The sequence below is a fragment of the Pecten maximus genome, chromosome 10 (genome assembly GCF_902652985.1).
Source record: "Pecten maximus chromosome 10, xPecMax1.1, whole genome shotgun sequence".
Classification (NCBI taxonomy): Eukaryota; Metazoa; Mollusca; class Bivalvia; order Pectinida; family Pectinidae; genus Pecten; species Pecten maximus.
The window spans coordinates 26,857,504-26,882,628 of NC_047024.1; the positions used below are offsets into that span (position 1 = coordinate 26,857,504).

At 35.7% G+C, this 25,125-nt stretch overlaps 1 protein-coding gene across 1 annotated transcript; it reads left to right on the forward strand.

Annotated features, from left to right (window-relative positions):
• The first annotated feature begins 783 nt into the window (after nucleotides 1-783).
• On the forward strand, nucleotides 784-24,823 carry LOC117336617. The gene is made up of 31 exons (XM_033897228.1): nucleotides 784-931; nucleotides 1,117-1,428; nucleotides 1,940-2,224; nucleotides 3,256-3,540; nucleotides 5,199-5,654; nucleotides 6,167-6,619; nucleotides 6,868-6,992; nucleotides 7,589-7,676; nucleotides 8,011-8,072; nucleotides 8,411-8,641; nucleotides 9,321-9,813; nucleotides 10,100-10,132; nucleotides 10,955-11,043; nucleotides 11,362-11,595; nucleotides 11,825-11,995; nucleotides 12,413-12,567; nucleotides 12,747-13,374; nucleotides 13,821-13,920; nucleotides 14,585-14,826; nucleotides 15,155-15,320; nucleotides 15,480-16,166; nucleotides 16,751-17,332; nucleotides 17,719-17,750; nucleotides 18,332-18,501; nucleotides 19,082-19,271; nucleotides 19,615-19,749; nucleotides 21,619-21,834; nucleotides 22,143-22,242; nucleotides 22,626-22,749; nucleotides 23,053-23,094; nucleotides 23,512-24,823. The coding sequence occupies exons 1-31, from the start codon at nucleotides 847-849 to the stop codon at nucleotides 23,621-23,623; spliced, it is 7,083 nt and encodes a 2,360-aa protein (XP_033753119.1). The 5' UTR covers nucleotides 784-846; the 3' UTR covers nucleotides 23,624-24,823.
• The last annotated feature ends 302 nt before the right edge of the window (nucleotides 24,824-25,125 follow it).

Below are 25,125 nucleotides of genomic sequence, written 5' to 3' on the forward strand. Positions count from 1 at the left end.
TGGGTTTTTTTGTTGTTGTTTTTTTTTAATTTTTTAATTTTGGACCTGGACTTCTTTTTATTCCAAATCTGTTAACCTCATTTTAATGTATAAGGGTACTAACATTTGTTTTGAGGGTTGATGTGGGGTTTAGCTATTACTTCCAGGAGTCAAACATGTTTGATAATAATGATAGGCTCAGTGCTTTCTATGATGCAAAACATTATTTATACTTTGTCTATTTTACCTTTAGGTATTACAACATGTTTTTGTTAAAATACCAATATATTACAATATGTATTCAAGTTGTTGAGCTCATCCCCTAATGCCAGTGATATACACTATGTAAGGCGAGCGATGGCGGTATACTTGTTATATAAGATATTAAACTAGTTTGCAAAAAGTTAAAATTGCATTATTTATCTTGAAATTAGGAAATAAATCAATATTAAGTTAATATCACAAAAATCCTCTCCACGTGGCCATGTTATAGCCATTGAGAATTGTGGAAAATCGGAACATATCTAGGAAAACCCATTATCATCATATACAAATACAAAAGGTGCACTGCTAGATAAGCAGGAGGCCAGGAGACTATATGCATAGCGGTGATGTTATTAAGAAAAATGAAAATACAATGAATATATTTATTTATATACATGTTCTTTAATATTTCAGCATTGAGCCTTTTGATACTCAAGAAGCACAACAATAATGTATAATTAGGTATGAAAATCATAATTTTCCAATTTAACAAAAGAAATCCAAAACAGGTATAAATCTCTTCTGAACTTTGATATTCATCTGACCACAACAGTTTGTGTCCTTAGATATGAAACAATTTCGTTTTGATTTTATTCTAGAAAAATGGAGTTCCATGGAATGCTGTGCTGTGATTTTCTTCTTGTATTTGGACTAGTCGTATTGCCATTGGTGTCTTCTAGTAATACCAGTGAGTACTTTCATTTTATATGACATTTTACTACGCAATCTCTTAACTCGACTCCCACCTTCCATTTCACATTGACCACCTCTCTCTCATATTAATAATATGTAGTAAAGCAAGTTTGAATTGACTTGATAATTTCTTATAGTGCATCATATACTTACATACTTATCTTTTTGTATTTACAACAGCGGGACCACCGACTGTGACAGCTACAAATACTAATCATTTTTCAACAATTGGTGTGGATGTTGACTTACCATGTGATGCGCACGCATCTCCAGCCATTGAGTCTGTCACGTGGTATCTTTATGTTGGTGAGGTATCTACCACAGTGGTGCAGATTGATGATGTTTCGTATTCCGGAGGTACCGTAACCTATCCGGCCCTCACAGTCATCAATCCGGCCCTTAATGACAGCGGCAGGTACTATTGTGAGGTCGAAAACATCCACGGTGTTGCTCTCGGTCAAGTGCTAACACTACTGGTGACTGAAACAACAGGTATTATTAGACGAGAAATGTTCTTATATAATGTTATTACACTTATATAATGGTATTACACTTACATAATGTTATGACACTTATATAATATTATTACACTTATATGATGTTATTACACTTATATGATATTATTACGTTTATATAATGTTATTACACTTATATAATGTTATTACACATATATTTACTGTTATTACATTTATATGATGTTATTACACTTATATAATATTATTACACTTATATGATGTTATTACACTTATATAATATTATTACACTTATATGATGTTATTACACTTATATAATGTTATTACACTTATATAATGTTATTACACTTATATTTACTGTTATTACATTTATATGATGTAATTACACTTATATAGTGTTATTACACTTATGTAATGTTATTACATGGAACTATATATAATAAAATAAAGAAGTAAAGTAAAGAAAGAGTATGATTCAATGTATTTATATTGTCTTTCTTAAGGCAAATATAAACTAACTCTCCCTACAGGTCTTCCAATAGTAACGATGTCGAAAGAATCTTACACTGTGGGTGCTGACTCTAACGTGATCCTTGGCTGTACCGTAGTGTCAAACCCGATATTGTATGCCATTCAATGGCGCTTGAACGGAAGTCAAATCTTTATAGATGATATCAAATACTTTGGCGGAACAAACACGGACCCAAACTTATCTATCATCTCTATAGGCTATAACGAGGGTGGTTATTATACCTGCGAGGGAACAAACAGCTTCGGATCCGTGCTGAACGGAACCACGGTGACGGTAACATCAGGTGAGGCATTGACATTAATTGGTAACAGTGTGTGAGAGGGTGAATTTCTACTGTCAATAGGCAGGTACAATCACGAAACAGAGTGTGCGTGGGTGAATTTCTACTGTCAATAGGCAGGTACAATCACGAAACAGAGTGTGCGTGGGTGAATTTCTACTGTCAATAGGCAGGTACAATCACGAAACAGAGTGTGCGTGGGTGAATTTCTACTGTCAATAGGCAGGTACAATCACGAAACAGAGTGTGCGTGGGTGAATTTCTACTGTCAATAGACAGGTACAATCACGAAACAGAGTGTGCGTGGGTGAATTTCTACTGTCAATAGGCAGGTACAATCACGAAACAGAGTGTGCGTGGGTGAATTTCTACTGTCAATAGACAGGTACAATCACGAAACAGAGTGTGCGTGGGTGAATTTCTACTGTCAATAGACAGGTACAATCACGAAACAGGGTGCGCGTGGGTGAATTTCTACTGTCAATAGACAGGTACAATCACGAAACAGAGTGTGCGTGGGTGAATTTCTACTGTCAATAGACAGGTACAATCACGAAACAGAGTGTGCGTGGGTGAATTTCTACTGTCAATAGATAAGTACAATCACGAATTAGAGTGCGCGTGGGTGAATTTCTACTGTCAATAGACAGGTACAATCACGAAACAGGGTGTGCGTGGGTGAATTTCTACTGTCAACAGACAGGTACAATCACGAAACAGGATGTGCGTGGGTGAATTTCTACTGTCAATAGACAGGTACAATCACGAAACAGATATCAGCAAATAAGCAAGCGGAAGAAATATACATGTATTTCATTAAAATTCATAGAATATGTCAACAGTTCGGTAGGGGGTAAAATTACTGGTTTGATAGAAGATAATATGTTTAATTGAATATAATATGGTCAACAGTTCGGTAGGGGGTTAATAACTTATTAATGGAAGATAATATGGTCAACAGTTTATCTACCGATTATCTAGTTTGTTTGACGGATGGAATCATATGTGTTGAACAAGAACATTTCTTCTTACAGGTCTTCCGAACGTAACAGTGTCACAGACATTATATTCTCCCACGGAAGGGGGGAGTGTAACATTACTCTGTAATATAGTAGCCAGCCCTTCTGTTTCTACTGTCAGTTGGTCCCAAGATGGCGTTAGTGTAACTATAGATGGCGTCATTGTCACAGGTTCAACCCCGTCTCAACCGTCTTTAACATTACACAACATCTCTTACTGGCAAAGTGGCGTATACGAATGCACAGGAACGAACGCTTTAGGATCCAGTACAAAAAATCTGACCGTGAACGTATTACCAGGTGAGCGACAATTTAACATGTTTGTACTAGAAGTTGAATCAATGGTCATAGAGGTGGGGAGGGGGGGGGGGGGGGGGGGGGGGGGGGGGGGGGGGGGGGTCATGTGATCACCTGATATGTACTTCCATAGAAGATTATCGAATGTAGACTCAAAACATATGTTATTAAAAACAGACCATAGTCAATGTTCACTGTAAAATATAAACTTACCTTCTTACTAAATGAATTTCATGATGGAAAGAAAATGGCTCTGTAAATGAAATCTCATCTAACGCGTTAAGTTATAAGATGAGTGTCGTCTGGTAATATGCAGAGTATATTTTCAGCGCTCGGTATGGAGGCCGACATGTAAAAATCAGTGTTGGCCATTTCCTAACATCGAATCGTTAACAAAACCATAATTGTCATATACAAACTACATATACTATCAATCTTATTTTATTTGCATAAGTATTTTCAGATTTATTTTCAGATTTTTTTTTTTTTTTTTTTTTTTATCTCAGCCATATAAACTGTGTAACAAGAGGTTGATGATACAATAGAATTGCGAAAAATATATCACATTGTAAATAAATTGCAATCTAGGTAGAGACAGTTAGAATTTAGTAAACGTATGCACACTTTTACCCCGGTACTGAATGGTTGATTATGATAACAGGATATTTAATCTCGCTATATTCGAAATATTTAACCAAAGTGCGAAAATAAACATCAAGGTAATATTTGTATATAAAAACAAAAGTAAAGAATTGTTGATTTGTGTGTCGTTTGTACAATCCTATAAGCTTTTGTCTAAAGTACGATAAATGAAATAGGATGTTTCAACCACAGGGGCTCGGTTTCGGGTTTTTGAATAACATATGACATCAGTAAACAACCACAACACTATAAATTAAGTATTCATGTATATGAATACTTCATTGATAGTGCTTTTCCACCAAGGGGAGATAACCCACTCCAGTTGTTTACTGATCTCATATTTAACTCAAAAACCTGAAACCGAGCCCCTGTGATAATTTCCTATCTTTGATGGTTGCGTTAACAATAGCTAAACATAGACTTTGAAGATGTTATATCGCCTACAGTGTAAACCGTAGCTGATTCTCACAAAAATCACAAAATTGCACCAAAGGCTTAGAGTGGTATCTAGCATAACACCAACCAATGAACGAGAAAGTAACTACAAAATAAAAAAAGCGGAGCACGATAGAATTCCTTTAGGATGCATTTAATTTTGTATCTATCCACTTCGATTCAAAAGAAAAAAAGAGACCGTCATTGTTTTGGAAGATGGTACAGAAGATATTCAACTGTCTTCAAAGAAAAGTTACTATTTGTAAGCGATACAGCAGCTTTAAATGACAAATAAACTAACTCTACTATTCAAAAACACTGATTCGGTTCAAATAAACTGTAATATAATACATAGTCAAGAGGAGTCAAGAAGGTATTTAAATAACAGATATTCAACCATCTAAGTATCGATTCGAAGGAGATTTAGTATCTGAAGTAAAAACAACCTTAAAAATCTTGTTTCTTCGACAATATCAAAGACGAAACAAAACAGAAAAAAAAGAAAAACAAGCAAATAAACAAACAAAACAGTAAAACAAACGATATGCTAGAGTGTCCTTAAATAAAACTATCCAATTCAACAGAAACAACAACAGTAGCCGAAACAACAGTAGCCGAAACAACAGTGGCCGAAACAACACTAGCTGAGACAACAGTAGCCGAAACAACAGTGGCCGAAACAACAGTAGCTGAGACAACAGTAGCCGAAACAACAGTAGCCGAAACAACAGTGGCCGAAACAACCGTAGCTGAGACAACAGTGGCCGAAACAACACTAGCTGAGACAACAGTAGCCGAAACAACAGTGGCCGAAACAACACTAGCTGAGACAACAGTAGCCGAAACAACAGTAGCTGAGACAACAGTAGCCGAAACAACAGTAGCCGAAACAACAGTAGCCGAAACAACGGTAGCTGAGACAACAGTAGCCGAAACAACAGTAGCTGAGACAACAGTAGCCGAAACAACAGTAGCCGAAACAACAGTGGCCGAAACAACCGTAGCTGAAACAACAGTGCCCGAAACTACGACATCTAGCGGTATGTGTGCATACTTTTCATTGCATTGGGCAAAAACATCAAATGTATTATTTTTACATATATATTAATCGTATTTGTCATAAAGATTTTTAAAATCAGATTTTAGACTCTACCAAGATCTTTCCGAAAATAAGATCTATAGTAAACATGTCTCCCATTCAAATCGGAATTGACATGCAATTTTCTTACCCAATATATCAAAGCATGACAAGCAGTTGTTGTATATTGTCGATTGTTGTATATCCTTCATGCATTTAATACATTGATTCATCGGTCAAAAACGGACAAATTTGGAAAAAAAGGCACCCGCCAAGTATATAGACTTTTGATTTCATATTATATTTTATTGTCAAGATGGTACAGACAAAGGGAATTGGGCAACAGGACAAGCATATAAAAGCCCTCACCTTAAATATAGACTTCGAAGATACCATGTTGCCTGTTAATAGATAAGTCTTGTTCAGGGAATAAATTATAATTGTTGGATATTTTTCATTCAACGCTTACAACAGTTATTGAAACAACAACACCACCGCCGACAACAACAACGACCCCGCCCGTAACAACGACAACACCGCCGACAACAACAACACTGCCGATACCTCCGACGACAACGACACCGCCGACGACAACAACACCGCCGACAACAACAACACCGCCGACAACAACAACACTGCCGATACCGCCGACGACAACGACACCGCCGACGACAACAACACCGACGACAACAACAACACCGCCGACAACAACAACACTGCCGATACCGCCGACGACAACGACACCGCCGACGACAACAACACCGCCGACGACAACAACACCGCCGACAACAACAACACTGCCGATACCGCCGACGACAACGACAACACCGCCGACAACAACAACACCGCCGACACCGCCGACAACAACACCACCGTCGACAACAACGACAAAGGTTGTTATACCGCCGAATTCCAACGTTGATCAGAGTGAGTATTTGGCTTTTGACTTGTTTACATCTCACGTGTATCGGGGTTATGTATCGATATATGATATATGTACCAGAGCTCCTTAAGTTAACAATGCCTCCGCTAGGTATCGCACCTGAGACTAACGTCCTACTGAAGATGATACAGAAAAAGAAGTATTTACCAGAGACGCAACTAAATATGTTGAATAAAGCACAGTTAACCTTATATCAAAACTCTCGCTAAAATTGTGATTTTGTTTCGTTTAGGACTAGTTGACTTAAACAGCCAAGCCAATGAAAGTACTTCTGTAAGTGATGTTACCACTTCTATATCGTCAACGTTAAACGTACTAAACACCCTGGCTCGAGACAAAGATATATCCAAACAATTGGTAAGTCATTGTCTCTTTCATGTTTTAAAGTTCAAATACTTTTATTGATAAAGATAAATAGGAAAGTACGATTAGGGTCAACGCATACGAGGAGATTCATCGACACTAATCATTCATACATTTCAATTTGTGGGGAAAATATTCCATATTACAATCTAGTATCTACCATTTTACCTCTGAACTGCGGTGTAGATTCCAGACAAAGTTGGTTTTAACATAAAATAGAACAAAAGATATTGTATAATAAGACGTAGTATACATACATGAATAGGGGTAGAGCCAATTCGATTGTTTAACGTTATCTAAAGAATGGTGTCTATGTATGGAATATGTTAGTGCTGGCTACTTACATTAGGAAATAATTCAGCTTCAGTTCAACCGCCGAATAGAATGATATCTTAACCCATAGATAGTTTACTGTTTAGACCTAAACCATCTCACTTCTTATGCCTTGGAAGATATTATATTTCCTAGATTGGAATTAGTAAATTCCAAAATTATTAATTTTACTGGATAATTAAAAGGTTTTGATACAAACAAATACTGCATCCCAACAGCAGAAACTTTTTAATCATGTTTGACCTCTACTGTAACAGGAATATGTTGCCAGTATAATGGAAAGCAATGTCAGAGTCACGACTTCTCTAAATGGTTCGTCGGAACAAAATAAGCAAGTTACAGAAGGTAATGTAATACTATATTTTGAATAAAATAAAATAATTCCAAAAAAACGAAAACCAATAAAATGAGGGCTGGAAATTATATTTACAACTTTAAATGCTGTGAATGTGTAAATGTTGATAGAGTTAAAAGTTATTTTGATGAACAAAGAGTAATTTATAATGTCATGATCATCTCTAAAAGTTACATCTTTGTATGTACGTACTAATACGGTGGTTCCATATTAATAGCTACAAGACTTGTGGTGGGTTTGTATACATACTTGATATCATAGTTTGGTTTTACTAAATCTCCTTATTTATTATATCATTTATACACTCCTTTCTACTTATTTCAGAATTACTAAAACTGACAGATAGAGTGTCATCTTTGTCACACACCTGTACTGGAACTTGTCCGGTAGGTAACTTTTGTCACATACATGTACTGGAACTTGTCAGGTATGTATCTTTTGTCATACACCTTTACTGGGACTTGTCAGGTAGGTAACTTTTGTCACATACATGTACCGGAATTCGTCAGGTATATGTCTCGAACTTAATTGTTTTATCATTATTACTTAGTCACGTTGTATGTCGTAGGTGTATTTTGGAGGCCGCGATATTTGATCTTGATTTTCAATAGCGGATGTCGTCCACAGACTTATAAGCATAATGAACGATTTTGAGTTCGAATTACGAATTCGTTTATGTTTCGGTATTTTTTTTCTTGTTTTGATTGGAATGATATTTTAACAGAATGTGTCTGAGAGTTTCACGAAGGTCGAGACAACCACACTGACTATGATCAAGAGGGTGTTGGACGACGATGAGTACTTCAATCAGTCGCAGTCCAACGTATACGCGAATGGTAAAAATGAAAAAGGTGATGAGCTTCCGCCGACCTTATCAACTGACTTTGGTGATGTTACTCTACCCGTTTGGGGAACACTTCAGAAGACACTGGCAGAGGAAAAGGTCAAATTGGTTGTAAGTTTCCTATTCTGGTGGGGTATACTGAACAATCTTTTTGTCGGTCAAAATTTGAAATGTTGTCCGATTGAGCTGAAAATTGGTATATTAGGTATAAATGTTTTGACGGATGGCAATAACAATGAAATAATAATAATAATAAAAAGGAATATTGCAATTCGTATGAAGATGTTCATGTACTCACTTTACACAGATTTTGGTATAAAGGCAAATAGCTCATGCAACTCTTTCATCAATTTTGTTCAAACTTGGTGGGTGGTCGGGTGGTAACACAATTGCCTTTCATCCAGGTGGCCGGGGCTCGATTCCCCGATCGGACGTGAAAAGGTATTGTGTCACCTCTCCGCCCACGTGGGTTTTCCCGGGTTCTCCGGTTTCCTCCCACACTAAGATCCCTCGCGCGCTTCAATCCGGGCCAACAAGCGTGATTAATATAAGTTGTTATAATTTCGCAATTGTTGTAACATAAACAAAGTTTACATTACATTCAAACTTGGTCAGATAATGTAAGGTCATAAACTTTTTACTCATCACCATTGACTAGTGTATATTGCAAATGGTGGGCAGCTGGAGGGGATTGCTTAATTGTCGCTCGCAACGGATCAGTTATTTCGCTTCTGAATCAAGTATGCGTGATATTTCTATTGTTTAAAAAGATAATTCTTGTTTCCATCAGATGCTGACGTACAAAGATAATCCCTATCAGACCGGAACTTCCGACGTATCTATAAACACAGGTGTTTTGACCATTGGTATGTACCATGACGATAGAATTGTCGCTTACGTAGACAAAGAGGACCCCATTACCTTGAGCATCGCCGAGGAAGCAGGTAATTCAGAGATACCGGCTGGAGAGTGGGAGAACGTTCTGGAACTCGAGTCTGAAAAGGGGTCATATTTGACTGTGGTGAGCTTCACACCAGAGAAAAATGCAGCTATCGTTCTTCTGCGACTTCCAGGGACAGGGCCGTGTGTAATATATGGACTGGAACGCGGACAGAAACCGTCTGCCACCCAATTTGACTTCTATGTTAAAACCATCGGCCAAAACCGAGTGACCAAGTACAGACCGTATGGTTTAAAACATACTTACCGAGAGGGTGTCCTGACCCTCTCTGTTGAGGGCACAGTCGACACCAGTCCTCTTGTTCTTCTTACGCAGTGTCAAAGTAAGTACATTTGTATCACACTGAAAGCAGAAGTAAATGATAAAGTATGTCAGTATGAAGGCCTCACTAGACATATCAACACCCTTATGTATCACAAAAATGCCATTCATCGAAATGATATTAAAGTTGATCCGTATGCCAAATAGAGGATTATTGAAAAATGAATATATAAATCTAGTATGGAGGCATATTTCATTTAAAGCGTAAATAAATATGGCAACTAGAATATAGGGTGGCGCCACGATTTCTACATGCATATCTTCTTAACGAAATATTTGTATTGTAGTTCCTGACACAACGGTTGCTAAAAGAGACACATGTAAGTAAACGTGGATTCCTAGTAATCGTTATGTAATTTACACATTTCAAAGGCATGTCTATAGCGACAACTTCCTTTATAACACAATATTTGATTTTTTGCAACACTAAATTTGAATCTGGTTTTTACTATTGAGATTTTATTTTTTATTTTTTTTAATGCGAATGTGAGTCAACTTGTACTCATCACTCATGTTGGCCCAGATAGAAGCGCGCGAGGGGTCTTACTTTGGGAGGAAACCGGGGTATCTAGAGAAATCCCACATGGTCGTACAGGTGACACTTTTTACGTCCTTTCGGGAAACCGCCTAGGCGAAGGCAAGTGTGTTACCACTGAGCCACCTGACCACTTTTCGGATGTCATTCTAATAAATGAAAAAAAATACTTATGCTGTAGTAACGCACTGTTCACTCCAAGACGATCGTAATTCACCAATTTGAATCTGGATACTCTAATTTCCTTCCAAAGTAAGACCTATCACGCGCTTCCATCGTGGTCATCAAGGATGACTAATACCGATATATATAACTTGTTTTGTAATTGTAAATTAACAAGTTAATATCAAAATATCAAGCTGGGTTTTTTTCCGACAGTGCAAATGTATATTAATAGAGCATGTGAATTAGAACCATGCCGAAACATCAAACGTGAGCTTATAATTATAAATAAGACAATTTCCTTTTGAAACACTGTAGATACACATATGCAGTTCCTTGAAAACATCAATATTGTACCCACTTACACATTTTAAACATTGTATACATGTATCTTGAAACATTTGACTTCCTATAAGCTGAAATATTTCTATATATTTCATTACAGCCCAGACACTGACACAGAGGGTGGTAGGTGTAGATCTTCGTTATTTCGATACGGTGTCACAGACCTGGAGGAAGAATCCCAACCTCAAGGTATGGCATTGCATGCTTCCAATTTGTAATAGAACAACCTATGGTTAATAAAGAAATACATGTTTTTAAAATATGTGTGATATAATTTATAATACGCGGATTCATACAGTTTGCAAACAAAATTTTTTTCATACCCTGATGAAACTAAAAAAAAACAATGACATCAGTGCTTAAATAATAATTATGAATTGTGCAGTTGTATACATGTAACTGTTGACAAGCATATTATTAGTAGAACATTCAATGCAAACCTTGTATATTATTGTGTATAAAACATGCATTAAATACAATTTCTTTTGTGAAATAAATGATTTATAGATAACGGCGGGAAGCACAGGACGAGTAAATTTCCAGTCAAACTTTTTTGGTTCCTTCTCTGCTAGTACTTTATTGATTCCACCAAGTCCTATCCAGTTTGATGCTATTTTCCTGAATTTCGGAGAAAGACTGGCATCCACACCACATGTGCTCATCACAATCATAACTGTACTTTTGCTGTTTGTACTGTTATCCTTGGTGTTAAAACAACTTGATAGATCCGACGCCGAACTGGTAAGTGTTAAAAGAATCGATTTATATAAAAATTATATTTCTATCATTTGAAATTATACATGTACATATGGAATAAATTCATACATACAAAAATACAAAATGTACTGTTAATTATCTTGTTTTTTGTTTGTTTTTTTGTTTGTTATACAATTAAAAAGAAGCTCATTCATAGAAGGAACTGATCACATTACTTTATCAATACAAATCCGTCGTATCACGCTCATTGCAGTGGGATTACCTTCCCTTGATAGACAACAAACCTGGGCACATCTTTTTGTATTATTTTGCCGTTGCGACTGGTCTAAGTTCATCTAAATATCTGACAGCCACGGTATACATCAACATGATAGGAGAGTTTGGGGAGTCTGGACCGCGTATTCTGGTAGACGGCCGACGAAAGGTGAGTGATCAAATCAAAGTATGGAAAAATGAAATAAAGTATATCAAAGCGTCAATGTCACAAAGAAAATCATGTCCAATATAAAAAAAAAATATTATGCAAAAATAAAACATACACGAAAGAATTCTTCGGGTCATTGTAGGAATTAAGACTATTCAATTAGGATGAGAGGGTGGGGTGATATCTAGCGTAAAGAGAGCTACTATAGAATGGCTATTGGGAGTTATCAACAGCCCTGTAATCACACAAATATTCCTAAAAGAGGAAAACGAAAAAGTATAAGTGGGAAGATAATTTCTCTGAACCTGTAATAAAATTTTAAAAATTCAATATCAAACTTGTATGGTTATTCAAAATACAATAAACAACACGTGTTGATATTACAAAATTTCCAATTATGATCAAACTATGTTGAAGAATTTTGGTCGTGGATCAACTTCACATTTTGTGATGGCAACAGAGAACTACCTAGGCCAGATACAATCCGTACAAGTCTGGCATGACAATAATGGATCATCACCAAGATGGCTACTCAATAAAATTATTGTTTGTGACGGGATGGACAACGAGAGGTTTGTTGTTGTTGTTGTTGTTGTTGTTGTTGTTGTTGTTGTTTAACATCTCGGATTATTATACCATAAAACAACATCAATATTTCTATAGTTGCAGAATTTGAACAAAAAGAATGAAATAACGAATCAGGCATATTCCATTCCTAATTCACCAATAAATGGACATTTTTTATCAACAGGTATGTTTTTGGATGTGGTAAATGGTTGTCTATGGATACTGAGGACGCGCTGACATTCAGGACTTTACACATGATTGATGAGTCATTGGTCGACATGGACGCCGTATTCGTTGATGTCAGCACGCGCTACATGTTCGACGAAAACCTATGGTTCTCTCTCCCAAAGCGTCCGTGTTTCAGCAGATTTACTCGTGTGCAGAGACTCTGGCTCCTTGCTGCCATTTTATTTCTCTCCATGGTAACATCCGCCATGTTTTTTCGGTCGTCAGGGGATGACAGTCGTTCTGTAACAATAGGACCAATTAGATTAAACTACAAACAGATATACGTGGGGTTCCTATCTTTCATTATAACTATTTTACCTTCTCTGATAGTTGTGTATATATTCAAATACAGGAAATGTAAAAACGAAATGAGACGATATAATCGGTGCAAGACAGAAAAAGAAAACTGCTTACCATGGTGGTCCATTTTTATTGCTTATGGTATAATTGTCTTAAGTATTTCATCTGGAGCCTTCTTCACAATGCTTTACTCTTTGCAATGGGGACCGGACACAACTGTGGATTGGATTATGTCATTTTTTGTTGGTATTATACTGAGCATCTTCATCATGGAACCATGCAAGGTAATGTTAATATGCAACAATCATGAAGTAAATTTTATTATCCTGTGGTACCATGTGAAACAACACGTGGTAAAGCAGGTTACCGTTACATCATATATAATCAAGGCCGACTAGGAAATCAGAAATCAAAGTTTATATGGCATTAAAAATGTAATATACTGAAATGAAATCTCAGAATATTTACATTCTCCGACTTGGTGTAGAGAAAAGGGTCGTCTACAGGCAGGTGGTCTTAATGAATAGGGTCATATGCAATGAATGTTTTGCAATTGGAACCAAAACATATTTTTGTAATATAGAGATGTCTGTTTGTTTAATCTGAAATTCAACTGGTACATTGTATGCTTCATATGCATGCATCATTCTTTTCTAATGGAAATTCACACAACACAACAATTCAGGAGGCAAATCTTTATATTATATCCATGTTTTCATGTTTGATACAGGCCGCTTGTATGGCGATCGTCATGACAATGCTTTGCACAGGCGCAGCACAGAGAACTATGACAGAAATACCATCTTCTGACAGTATGCGGGTCGCCTACGGTAGGTCTGATAACTTACCCTTTTTCTTATCTTTTTTTAACAATATCGATATTAATTATCGTATGTTAATGACAGAGCATTCTACACAACGGCAACTGCATTTGTTGTAATATCGTGTCAAATGGCAGTTTCAAATTCGTAATTCTACATTAATACTACATCATATATTTAAGAAGGGCTCGTCAATGATGGTAGGGACTAGGGGTCAAATGGGGGTCAAAATTGTTGTGTCCTACGTAATCTTTCCATTCAGCGCCTTTTCTTCTATCTGCAATATTACTTAACTGTTGTATCCTCCTACATCTAGTATTGTGAAGCATACTTGGTTAACGTATGATTACTACTCGTCACAACCAACCCCACCCCCACCCCGCCACCACCACACCCAGTAGTGTTTGGGGTTTGGAGTGGTTTCTCATTTATGCTCTGTTCAGGGGACATTGAAAAGGCCAAGATCGTACCGTGTAGAAGTGGGGCCCTAAAGAATCGGAGATTTTCATCCATATCTTCTGTTTAGGTGACAATGAAGAGAAAAGAGAGAAGAGAACAAAGTTCATCGACTGCCCCTATGACGTTAAAAACTTCAAAACAAAACAAGCATATTTTATTTTTCACTTTACAACCATATGATATATAACGTGTTTGTTTGTTTACTTATTTACAGGTGATTGGTACCTAGATACGTCTTGTGTTGCTCCTCCGAAGGTCGGGGGTACACAGGCAGCTGACCTACACGAGAGAAGGCGGAGGTGTCGCCTGGATAAACGCCTCAACAGTGTCCTTCTCAGCTGGCTGTTACATTTCCTTTATATTTTTATTGTCGCCATCATATGCTCACACAACTACGCGACCATAGCATTCCATCAAAATGTCGCATTGGGCAATAGACTGAATTCAGACTCATCTGTAAGTAAATGTATATATTATTGTTACAATAAGAATAATTGAAACTCATTGTGTTATCATTACATGTTTTAGTTTTAAATTCAAAAAATATTAACCATGGCTGAAATTTCGTTAGATTTGACCGTATTTAGGACTTTGATATGTCACCAGAAATGAGTATGGTCATTAAGGCGCTTACATCGCAATGCGCTATATCAAAACAACACACTAACCTATATAGTAACCCTAAATCAATGTAAATAGCCATGAATTATCATGTCGTACAATTTGACTTGTAACACCATATGAGACATTATGTGACAAATATTATGTAACTTCTATTTTTTAGCCGAAAACAGTGCCGGATGTTTGGAAGTGGCTGGAGAATTCACTTGTAGACAAGTTATTTCCTTTCAAATATTATAATGGCGACGTCATGACGTCATATGTACAACAGTCAGCTGATCAGTTTTATCGCCTTGGCTTAGTTCGACTTCGTCAGGCGCGTGTTCAAGGTACGTTAACAGATAGACTTTCGATCATACGATTTGTTCAATATACTCTGCAATCTGCTCTAGAAAATATTCATGATAATTTAATACTGTGCTTTAGGTAAATTTTCAGAGTTATGGAAATTTAGACATTTCTTAAGAGAGTTCTTGTTTACTGTGTAGGTTCATGTCACATTCCTAGCGTCATGCAACGCTGGTTGGAAAGATGTCCCCCGGAAATGACGTCAGAGACGGAGGACCGAGCTACATACTGTATAGGCTGGGCGAAATACGACTCGTCGTGCTTCAATGAGATTGACGAAGATCAATTCGCTTATACGTACAAGACTGCGACAGAGACAGAATCACTTTATCATATGGGAATGGTGGGCAGCTATGATGGCGGAGGTTATGTCAGAGATATTGGTCATACGCATGAGCTCGCGCTCAACACAATATACCGCCTACGTGAGCAGACCTGGATTGATGACAACACGCGTGCACTTTTTGTAGACGCCGTCTTTCTTAATGGTGACAACATGCTTTTTAGTCACATCAAGGTTGTATTCGAACTCCCATCTTTTGGAGGTGTTTTCATGAAGTTCCATTCAACCACATCTAATCTATATCCGTATGTAGGATCGATGGATTATTTAGTCCTCATATTCCAAGTTATCTTTATAGTAATCGTATGTGTAAGGATTGTATTGCTGATTGTTTCTGTTATAAAGACGAAATGTTACTGTCTGACATCATTCAGTACTTGGATTGGAATCTTGGAGATAGTGTTATCATTGGCGGCTATATCTGTGTACATTCTCAGGATAGATCGTACCATTGAGGCAATAGAGAGGGTATTCAATGATATCGGTGAGTAAAATATCTTATATTAAGGACGTTTCTTAATTTAAATGGATAGTGTTTCTTTTTTTTTCTTTTTTCATCAACACGATGTAAGGGAGGTAACCAATATTTTACTATTCGACATCTGATTTGTATACTACATTGTTGAACATTATTGATAATAGTATACTACATATGTATACAGTCCATTTTTTCACCTTAGGGATATTGCTAAAAAAAAGGTATAAGCCTGTTGTCCTATACCCAATGATTTCTTTCAATTAACTATTTGTGAAATGAAACGAAAAATGAAATAAATTTGTATTTGATTATATGTATTTTATATACGCTTTTTGGGGTGGTATTCATGATAAAGGTGATGAAAACAATGAAAAATATAATACCGTTATTATTAATCACAATCGATTAAATAAAGCCAAAATATTAACCTAATATGCAAAGAACCCCTTGAGAAAGTACAACAGACCTATATATCGTTCGTAGTTACCAATTCAACATTTCGATATTTCCCATAGTAAATACGAAAGCAAATACGAAAATAAGGCTGTATGAAATCTTCTTATTTTAACGTAACTAATCTATTTTTGCAGGGTTTTTCGTGTCCTTCGAGATGGTGGAGATGCTGGATATTCTCTATAGAATGTTCATCGGGAGCGTTTGTTTTATCGCCATTTTGAATCTTTTGAAACCTTTATCGTTTAACTACCATTTACACCTAATGAGGACAGCAATTTCAATGTTTCGCATGGAGGTTCTAAATTTTTCAGTAATTGCTTTTTTGTTCATAATTGCGTTTTCCTGTATCTTTTACTTGATTTACGGGTACCATGAACCGGGATTCAAGGACTTCAAAACCACATTCCTCTACCTATTTCGTATAATGATTGGGATGATACATTTTAAGGAGATATTAGTGAACGAAAACATTGGTGTTACAACATTGCTTGGATTATACATAACTATATCAACTATCCTTACAATCAACTTTTTCTTGGCCGGCCTAAATTTTGTTTTTACGGAGGCTCGATCAAAAGCAGGTACAAAAGGCAAATATCAGTTTGACGAGGAAATAAATAATCACTTCTGGTGGAAAATGTCCAGCATGGCTAGTAAGGTACTTGGAAAGAAGGAATCGGTTCTGAAGAGGAGGAAATCCTCGTCTAATGGTATAGGTACGGTGTAGAGTCCAAAAAATCTAACTTTGTATAAAGTCTGTATTCTTGTACACAAATACAACGATACATTTGGATTATATGCTCTGTACATTATACATGCAGACCGAGAAGTGAGAGCTATCTTACCGGAAGTACTGACATTTTCTCTACTGTCTAATCCTTATGGGTTCCACTTGACATGAATTAAATCAATCTCATCAGACGATTTGGCCATATATAGTTTATTTCCAATAAGCCTGCTATAAATCCACTAATATGACGGTTCATTGATATACTTTGTATACTTAAAGTAACTGGTAGCTAACTCTATTTTTTCAATATTTTTTCATTAATCACAATATATGCATATATCATTGATTTTCTTATATTTTGTTCATTTATAGATGACGGCAAAGTTGAATCGTTAACGGAAGAGGTTGGTATATGTAAACAGCAAATCATAAAACGTGTGTTTGTATAGTATAGACATCCCAGTATGTATATACTGTAACTGTACACATTTTAGTGACACTAGTGATTTCATAGCACGAAACCATTCCGCTATATTATGGTTGCGCTAATTATTTTTCATTTTTTAATCTGATACAGTAATGCGCCAAAATTAATACATTTGCAATATATATACATTTCCTCAATTTGTAGAATAATTTTGTAGCAAAGTCTTCGTGAAATCTTTTTGAAGTCTTCTTGAAAGAGTATTCTGTAATTGATATTGATAAACTTGACTTAGCAGAAGTTTCCTCGAATGCTATCTTTACGTTATAACAATATGTAACTTAAGTTGTTAGCTCTTAAGTGATTTTAAGCTTGAATTACATATGTTTTTAATCATTATTATAACATTTATCTGTAAGTATTACGTTTTGTAGCTGAAGTATTTAGGTTTGTGTTGTGGGATTAAGTAAAACAGTCAGTGAATTTTGGACAAACTTGTGTATGTCTATTAAATATGCTGCTATCTCACGGTTAAAACAATATGGTTGGATTTTATTCCAGCTGGACTTCATTTTATCTTCGATAACTGATCGGGTATTGGTTGGCGAGAACGAGGAGGTCCGAGTAGAAGTGAGGAAATTAGCACACATCAATAGATGGTATAACAACCAGCCGGATATAGTAGAACTCGAGTGTTTCCGAAATGATACTCAGACCAATACTGAATTTGTGTAAGTAGAACTTTCCGAATCAACATATGAAAAGCCACACGTTGTATTTGCTCGATAACGTTGAGCTCTTAAGCAAAAAAATCAAATTACCTGATTTTTGTAATAATTTCACACATTCTCGTTCAATGTCAGTAATTCCATAACATATACCTATAATTTGTCTTTTTCTATTTGATAACTTATCTTCTGCTTGCCCTTCGATTGTGTAAGTGACCTAAATTGATTATCCGGATATTGCTTGAAAATGATGTTCCAACAGACGTCTTTTTTCGATTGTTTAAAAACATTTTTTAACTTATATCAAAAACTGGACACAAGCAGTGGATATTTTTCTCAGAAGTCTGAGAACAGCTTAAAATATGTTCTAAGGTATCAATTTGTAGTTATTATATTCTTCGAAAAAAGCAAAAAACCAAACTCCGAGAAATTACTTTCTTTACGGCGCCCAGGACGTAAGTATTATATTTATTTATTCATTTATATATTGTTTTATTATTGTTTATTTATTTTGTGAAATAATGCCATTAGAAACAATCTAACAGACATGTTAGTGAATATTGATCTATAAATTTATTTACAGATATGAGGACAAATTCGGCCAACTTGTGTGCAAGTTGTCCTGTTTGTCACTTGATCAGGGGGACGGAATTTTCGGGGCCAATATGAGCGTGGTGACGTCAAAGTGGACACATATCTACCCATGTGGTCAGGCTTCCCGCCCATGTAGCAGGGTCATCGTTCTGACTCAGAACTTGACCAATGGACCGACGGTAGGTACATAAGACACAATCTTAAAAACTATCTTGGGAAACTTTTGAGATATACATCGACGAATTTTAATTTAAATAAATCTTTTAATTGGAATTTTAAAAGTATATGAGGATATAACGAGGAAACCAAACCATTTAAACATATACTTATTAACTGAAATGTTTTATTCTATTTTGATTTTTAATGCAATGCTTTAGACGCTATGCAAAAAATCTCACAAGGTATTAGTTCCTTTCCAACAGATGAGAATTAGGTATAGTAGAGCCAAATTGAATTAGCGATTTTGACCTAAAGACACAGAACTTAACGTATCAACAGCTGATGATTCTATATTACGTATAGGGTTCAGTGTCAGTGACTGTAGCAGACAAGTCAGAACCACAGTTAGGGGAGAGTGATCTTCCCCTGTTTATGGTTGCCAGTTTTGATGGTGGCATTTCTTGGCAAATGAAGGCAGCATGGCGTAAAACAGTTGAGGTAAGCATAACTTTGTGTTAAAAAGAATTTCATTGGCAATTGTACCTCTTTTGTTTAGGATAAGTAGGACTGGTTTGAAAATTGAGTAAACAAATAGTGCTGCCATGTAAACGGAATCATAATTCTTACTCAAAATCGATAAATGAGGGGAAAGTTTGGATAAAATATAGACTTCCAAGACTCTGATACAATGAAATTAAGACCATGTGTTCCTGGGGAGTAAGCGTCCTGCTTCATCGGCGACACGTGTCATGTAAATCTCGGTCATATCCAGGATATGACAGACTCTCAAAACGAGAATAGTATACGGAAATCGTATATGTTCAAATTAAGTTATAATGTCGACCATAGTCTTCATCCGCCTTCATCTACCGAAAACCTGTGTGGTCAGATTTTACGTCAATGAAGGCGTGCAAAATACAAGAAGTAGAAAACACTTTTGACACAGGAAATTAGTTATCAAAATGCAGCATATGCTGAATAACACAACTGCATTATACAGCTCTTTTGTCCTTCTATGCCTCTTCAGTGAAGATGTGAGCTAAACTTATCTTGTACGGAAATTTAGAAGGACAGTGAGGAAAACAGAGGGGGCCTTAATAAGTGATTGACTAAAGAAATCGGGGCACATAGAAACCCAATTAGGTAAAATTGTGTCCCTTCAAAGACCAAGGACGAAGTTTGTATATTCTAAAATGTTATGTCACTATTCATCAGAATTAAACATGTTATATCAAGTAACGAAACAACTCCAGAACTGTAAGTCCACCAGCAGAGCTTACAAATCAGCAATCTCATGTGATTTCCATTTGTATTACCATAGTCCAACATAAAAAAAAAAAACCAAAGAAAGCGTCAGAAAATATCCCAAATTATATGTATGATAAGAGAATTGTCGCGTATGTAAATGAGTTTTTTTTTTCTCTCTATACGGTAGCTGGTAACAGACATGGCAAAAGTAAAATTATTACGTGCGAACACAATATCATTGCATTGGCATAAAATCTTACTGCATGCCAACAAAATACATTTGTATTATAGTGTTCGAACGGAATATGATTGCGCGGAACGAAATAGTATTGCGTGCGAACGGAATCTTGCTGCGTGCAAACGAAATATCATTGCGAGGGAACGGAATGTAATAACTTTGGAATCAAATATTATTACGAGGGAACTATATATTATTGCGTGAGAACGAATTAAGTATTATTGCCGTATGTGTCTTTCCAATATCTTGACTCCTTTGCCATTCAATGACAAAATAATGTCCCTGTCAAAAACACAAACGTTCTTGAATTACATTGTAATATGGCCTCCAAATACTGTAACATTTCAGCGTAATAACACATTGCGTTCACACGAAATGATAATGCGTTTCACGTTTGTCCGCACGCAATAATTTTATTTCCATCATGTCCGTTCTCAACCATCGTAAATCTTTGCTTCTATGTGAGACAGTTATCGTGGATTTATTATCTATACACTAAAATTAGGTTTATATATGTAATGATTTCCATGCTGTTTATATACCATTTATTTCGATATTGGTTACTGCATAGTTGATAATATTTACGGGATATAATTCCACTATAAACACGGTCGTTGAATTTAGCCCAAAAACAAATGCAGCGCAAATACTTGTACTATGAACTACAATCTATGATAAATATCGTATGCATCTGAACATACCAATTCCAAAAATTGTTTGTATATTTATTTCAGATTTTTGAAAATGTCGTGTTGCATAAAATTTAAAACCTGCGAACTAATGTTAACTGGACCAACCGCGAAATGAAAGCTCCGCAAAATTAAAAACAAAAACAAAAAAACCATTAACAGTACTATTGTTGTATTTGTTTTCCACTACAGAATCATCCGTGTATATGCTGCGATCTAGATTCCTGTCCTACACACCTAATAGCTGTATCATGTGATCAGTGGCCATATCTTCCACAGAGGTTAAAGGGACATTGGGAGTCGTGGACAATAGACAGGAGTAGATACACTCTTCAATCTGTCTTTCCACAACTCAGCATTAGCTTTGATAACGGGTCTATAGAAGACAGGGCCAGTATTTTCCTAATAGTGAGTTCTAATAAACATGCGGAATGAAACGATTGCTTTCCATTAAATAAAGCACCAGATGACAAGACATTATTTAGTTTGGGCACTCACTTTGTCAAAATGGTTCGACCATTTTAATGAATGTTTTCTTATGTCCACGTTTCTTACTTATAGTTACCAGGATAATATGAGTCATTTTTCTTTTTTTTTCTTCAAATAATAGTTACTTGTTTGGGCAGTATAGGTGCAAGTAAATCAATGAAAATTGCTTCCTATCTCTGTAGATTTGAATAACTCTCAACCGTTTTCGTCATTTCTTTTCATGTTAGTTGGAACCAACAGACTTCTTGCCGACAATCCATTTCTTGTCGTCAGAGACCTTTATAAAACCAATTACTGTGAGATTCTCCTGCACAGTTAGTGAAAGAGGTAGGTCGGGATGCTAATTAACTTCTAATTAAAACTACACGTGCATACATTAAATGGAAAGCTATGAAAACAGTAATATAACAATGCCGTTATTTGAAGATAATATGGTTCGTCCTTTTCAATGATAGTATTATAGCGTGAAGAACAACTGCATATAAAATGAAAACTACAGACAAATTGTGTTTTTAAAATTTGTTTGAAAAATACATTATATATACACATTTGTTTAACAATGTAGAACAATGTCGAGTCGAACTTGGGCCTTGAATGTTAATATTTTTAACAGGTTGATATTACACCATAATGACGTCATCAAAAGTTCTTTTTTTTAATGTGGGCATGTATTTGTTTATAATACCGTTTGCCATAAATTTTCGTCCTAGACTCTCCACAAAACGTATTTGTGCTAATGCAAGACGGAGATTTGAAATGGTCAAGAAAATGTACCATCACTATAGTACCAAATCTTGGCGAGCTAAACATTGAAGTTCAGAACATTAAAAAGGGGTAAGTGGAACATATCTTATATAACTTAAAGCTTCCATTCTTTTTTTAAAAAATCGTCTTTGTATGACTATAATGCTAAGAGTCTTAAGTGTACCTAGGAGGCGACAGAGGAAGGTCAAAATAAGTAAAAAAATGTGTCAAAATTAAATATTGGGATATGTACACAATTTTTTTTTTTTTTTTTTTTTTTCATATTTTTCAATATTGGATTTTACAAGAATGTCAAGTTCATATGTAACTTCTGAACCGTGCTACTATTGTATTGACCTCTGTGATTACGTGACATTTTGGTTTTGTTTGCAGAGTAAGAAGGGCAATAGCTGTTGTCCCATCAGACCTGAACAGGTATGTTTTCAAGCTCCAGCAGATTTAGTTCTGCTATATAAGGCCTGTAACATTAAACAATAGTAGAAACTAATTTTAGAGTGACGTAGGTAAATCATTAATCAGCTGAAAATATTGTTTCAGACTGATATTTTAACATGACTGAAAAGCCTTTCTTTTGACTGTTCAAGTTTTGTAAAATGGATTTGCAGATGAAATTATAAAATGAGCTATAAAATGTTATTGATTTTATTTTTAGAGTATATAATGTATTTGATTTCCGCGATTTTATCTGTCCTAGAAATTAGTTTTTAAAAACGACATAAAAGATATACTAAACATCCTTTACAATGGTTCGTACTCGTCATAATATGACACATAGTTATACATATGTAATATGTGTTTATATTGAACAAAACCAGCATTTTTGTTTTTCAGTTCCTCTATGTCAGTGTATGGAGTGAAACGTTACAACGGACTGGTCAACTATTCCTCCCATAGACTGGTCAGCGAGCTACTGAACTCATCCCATATTGACAATGACGTCTAATTTACCATACAGTCAACGTGCAACTCAATTCTTCACATATAGAAATTGACCTCAAATTTATCATGCAATGGAAGAACTCATCCCACATAGACAATGACGTCTAATTTATCAAACAAACTAGTCAAGTTGCAATTCAATTCAAGCCAATGGCCAACTGTATATATTGGCTTTCGCCTTCTAACAAAAATCTTGAATTATGGGATTTTCGGCATTGTTTTTTTTTGTTTGGTTTTTTTACAGAGGAAGAGAGATTGTTTATCGACATTCAAACGAAAGATTGATTCCAAATTAACAAAATGAGAACAAGAAGTCCCTTGAAAATGTAGATAAGGAGAATAAAACAATACGCTCCAGAAGGGTATGCGCGCCTTCTGCTACGACACCAACCATACATATCAAGGTCCGATCCGGGTTGTCATATTCTCAAAATGGGAGCTAGCGTGATGGCCTTGTTATCATGATACTGAAATACTGTATTGGTATCGACTTTATAATTGCAAGGAATTTAGAAATCGATTAACTTATTTAGTGAATGTTTTATTGTAGTGACAGACCTGATATGTTACTAAGGCTTCTTTAAATAATATACTTGAAAATAGAAAACACAAACTATTATTTATTAGAAAATGGATTTTCCAACCCGAGAAAAAAATAACCACTTAAAGTTTAAACTCATGCCCTCCAAAAATAATTTACCATACTCGTCTACATTGTGTTTCAATATTTTCTTTGAACATGTATATTTTATATGTCAATGATCGAGCGTAGTAATGATCCTTGAGTAAAAGTAAGATAATGGACAAATACATTACCAGAGCAGGACTAGTAATTGACATTATACACCACGTTCGCCTTGGAATCCCTCTCAAAAAGCATGATGTAATCGTGTGTGATATGTGAAATAAAGACAGATATATTCCTGATATAATACGGTGCTATTCATGGGACATTGGTGAAACTACATAGGTTTCATCAACATGAAGTTAACCTGTTATTGATCTCTATTTACCCCTGGGAGAGAGGTTTTATAACAATACCAATGTTGACAATATGTATCATGTTTTTATTTTTCACTGATTTTCCATTTATGTTTATTTATAGAAACTAAGCATCAAATCTTTTATACCCACTCATTAAAATATATATTTATACACTGCTTAATGTTACGGCTTATTAAATTCATGTATGAATAAAATTATTGAACAGTTGATGCAAAACATTTGTATTTTTTTTATTGAAAATGTTTGATATATTTGCCATTAAAGGAGTTTTGGGTCGACTTCAAATTAAGAATAACAGTAGCGTGTATGGAGCAGTGTCGTTACCTGGCAGGTTTAAATCGTCGGACAAGTAACTCCGTTATCGATAAATGTCGCGGGATAAGATTAAAAAGTAAGACTCGGACTTACCGAGAAGCGAGAGGTGTATCCGTCATCTTGTTGTTTTCTTAGTAACATTGTGGCGTAGTTTCCCCACCGTGGGTAAGGATGTTATTGCCGTCT

Bases quoted from the DNA above. Each gene is read 5' to 3' on its own strand.
- LOC117336617 (XM_033897228.1), top strand. From the start codon at position 847: ATGGAGTTCCATGGAATGCTGTGCTGTGATTTTCTTCTTGTATTTGGA. The intron at 6,993-7,588 runs GTAAGTCATTGT...CTACTGTAACAG, and splicing joins AAGATATATCCAAACAATTG to GAATATGTTGCCAGTATAAT. The intron at 7,677-8,010 runs GTAATGTAATAC...TACTTATTTCAG, and splicing joins AAATAAGCAAGTTACAGAAG to AATTACTAAAACTGACAGAT.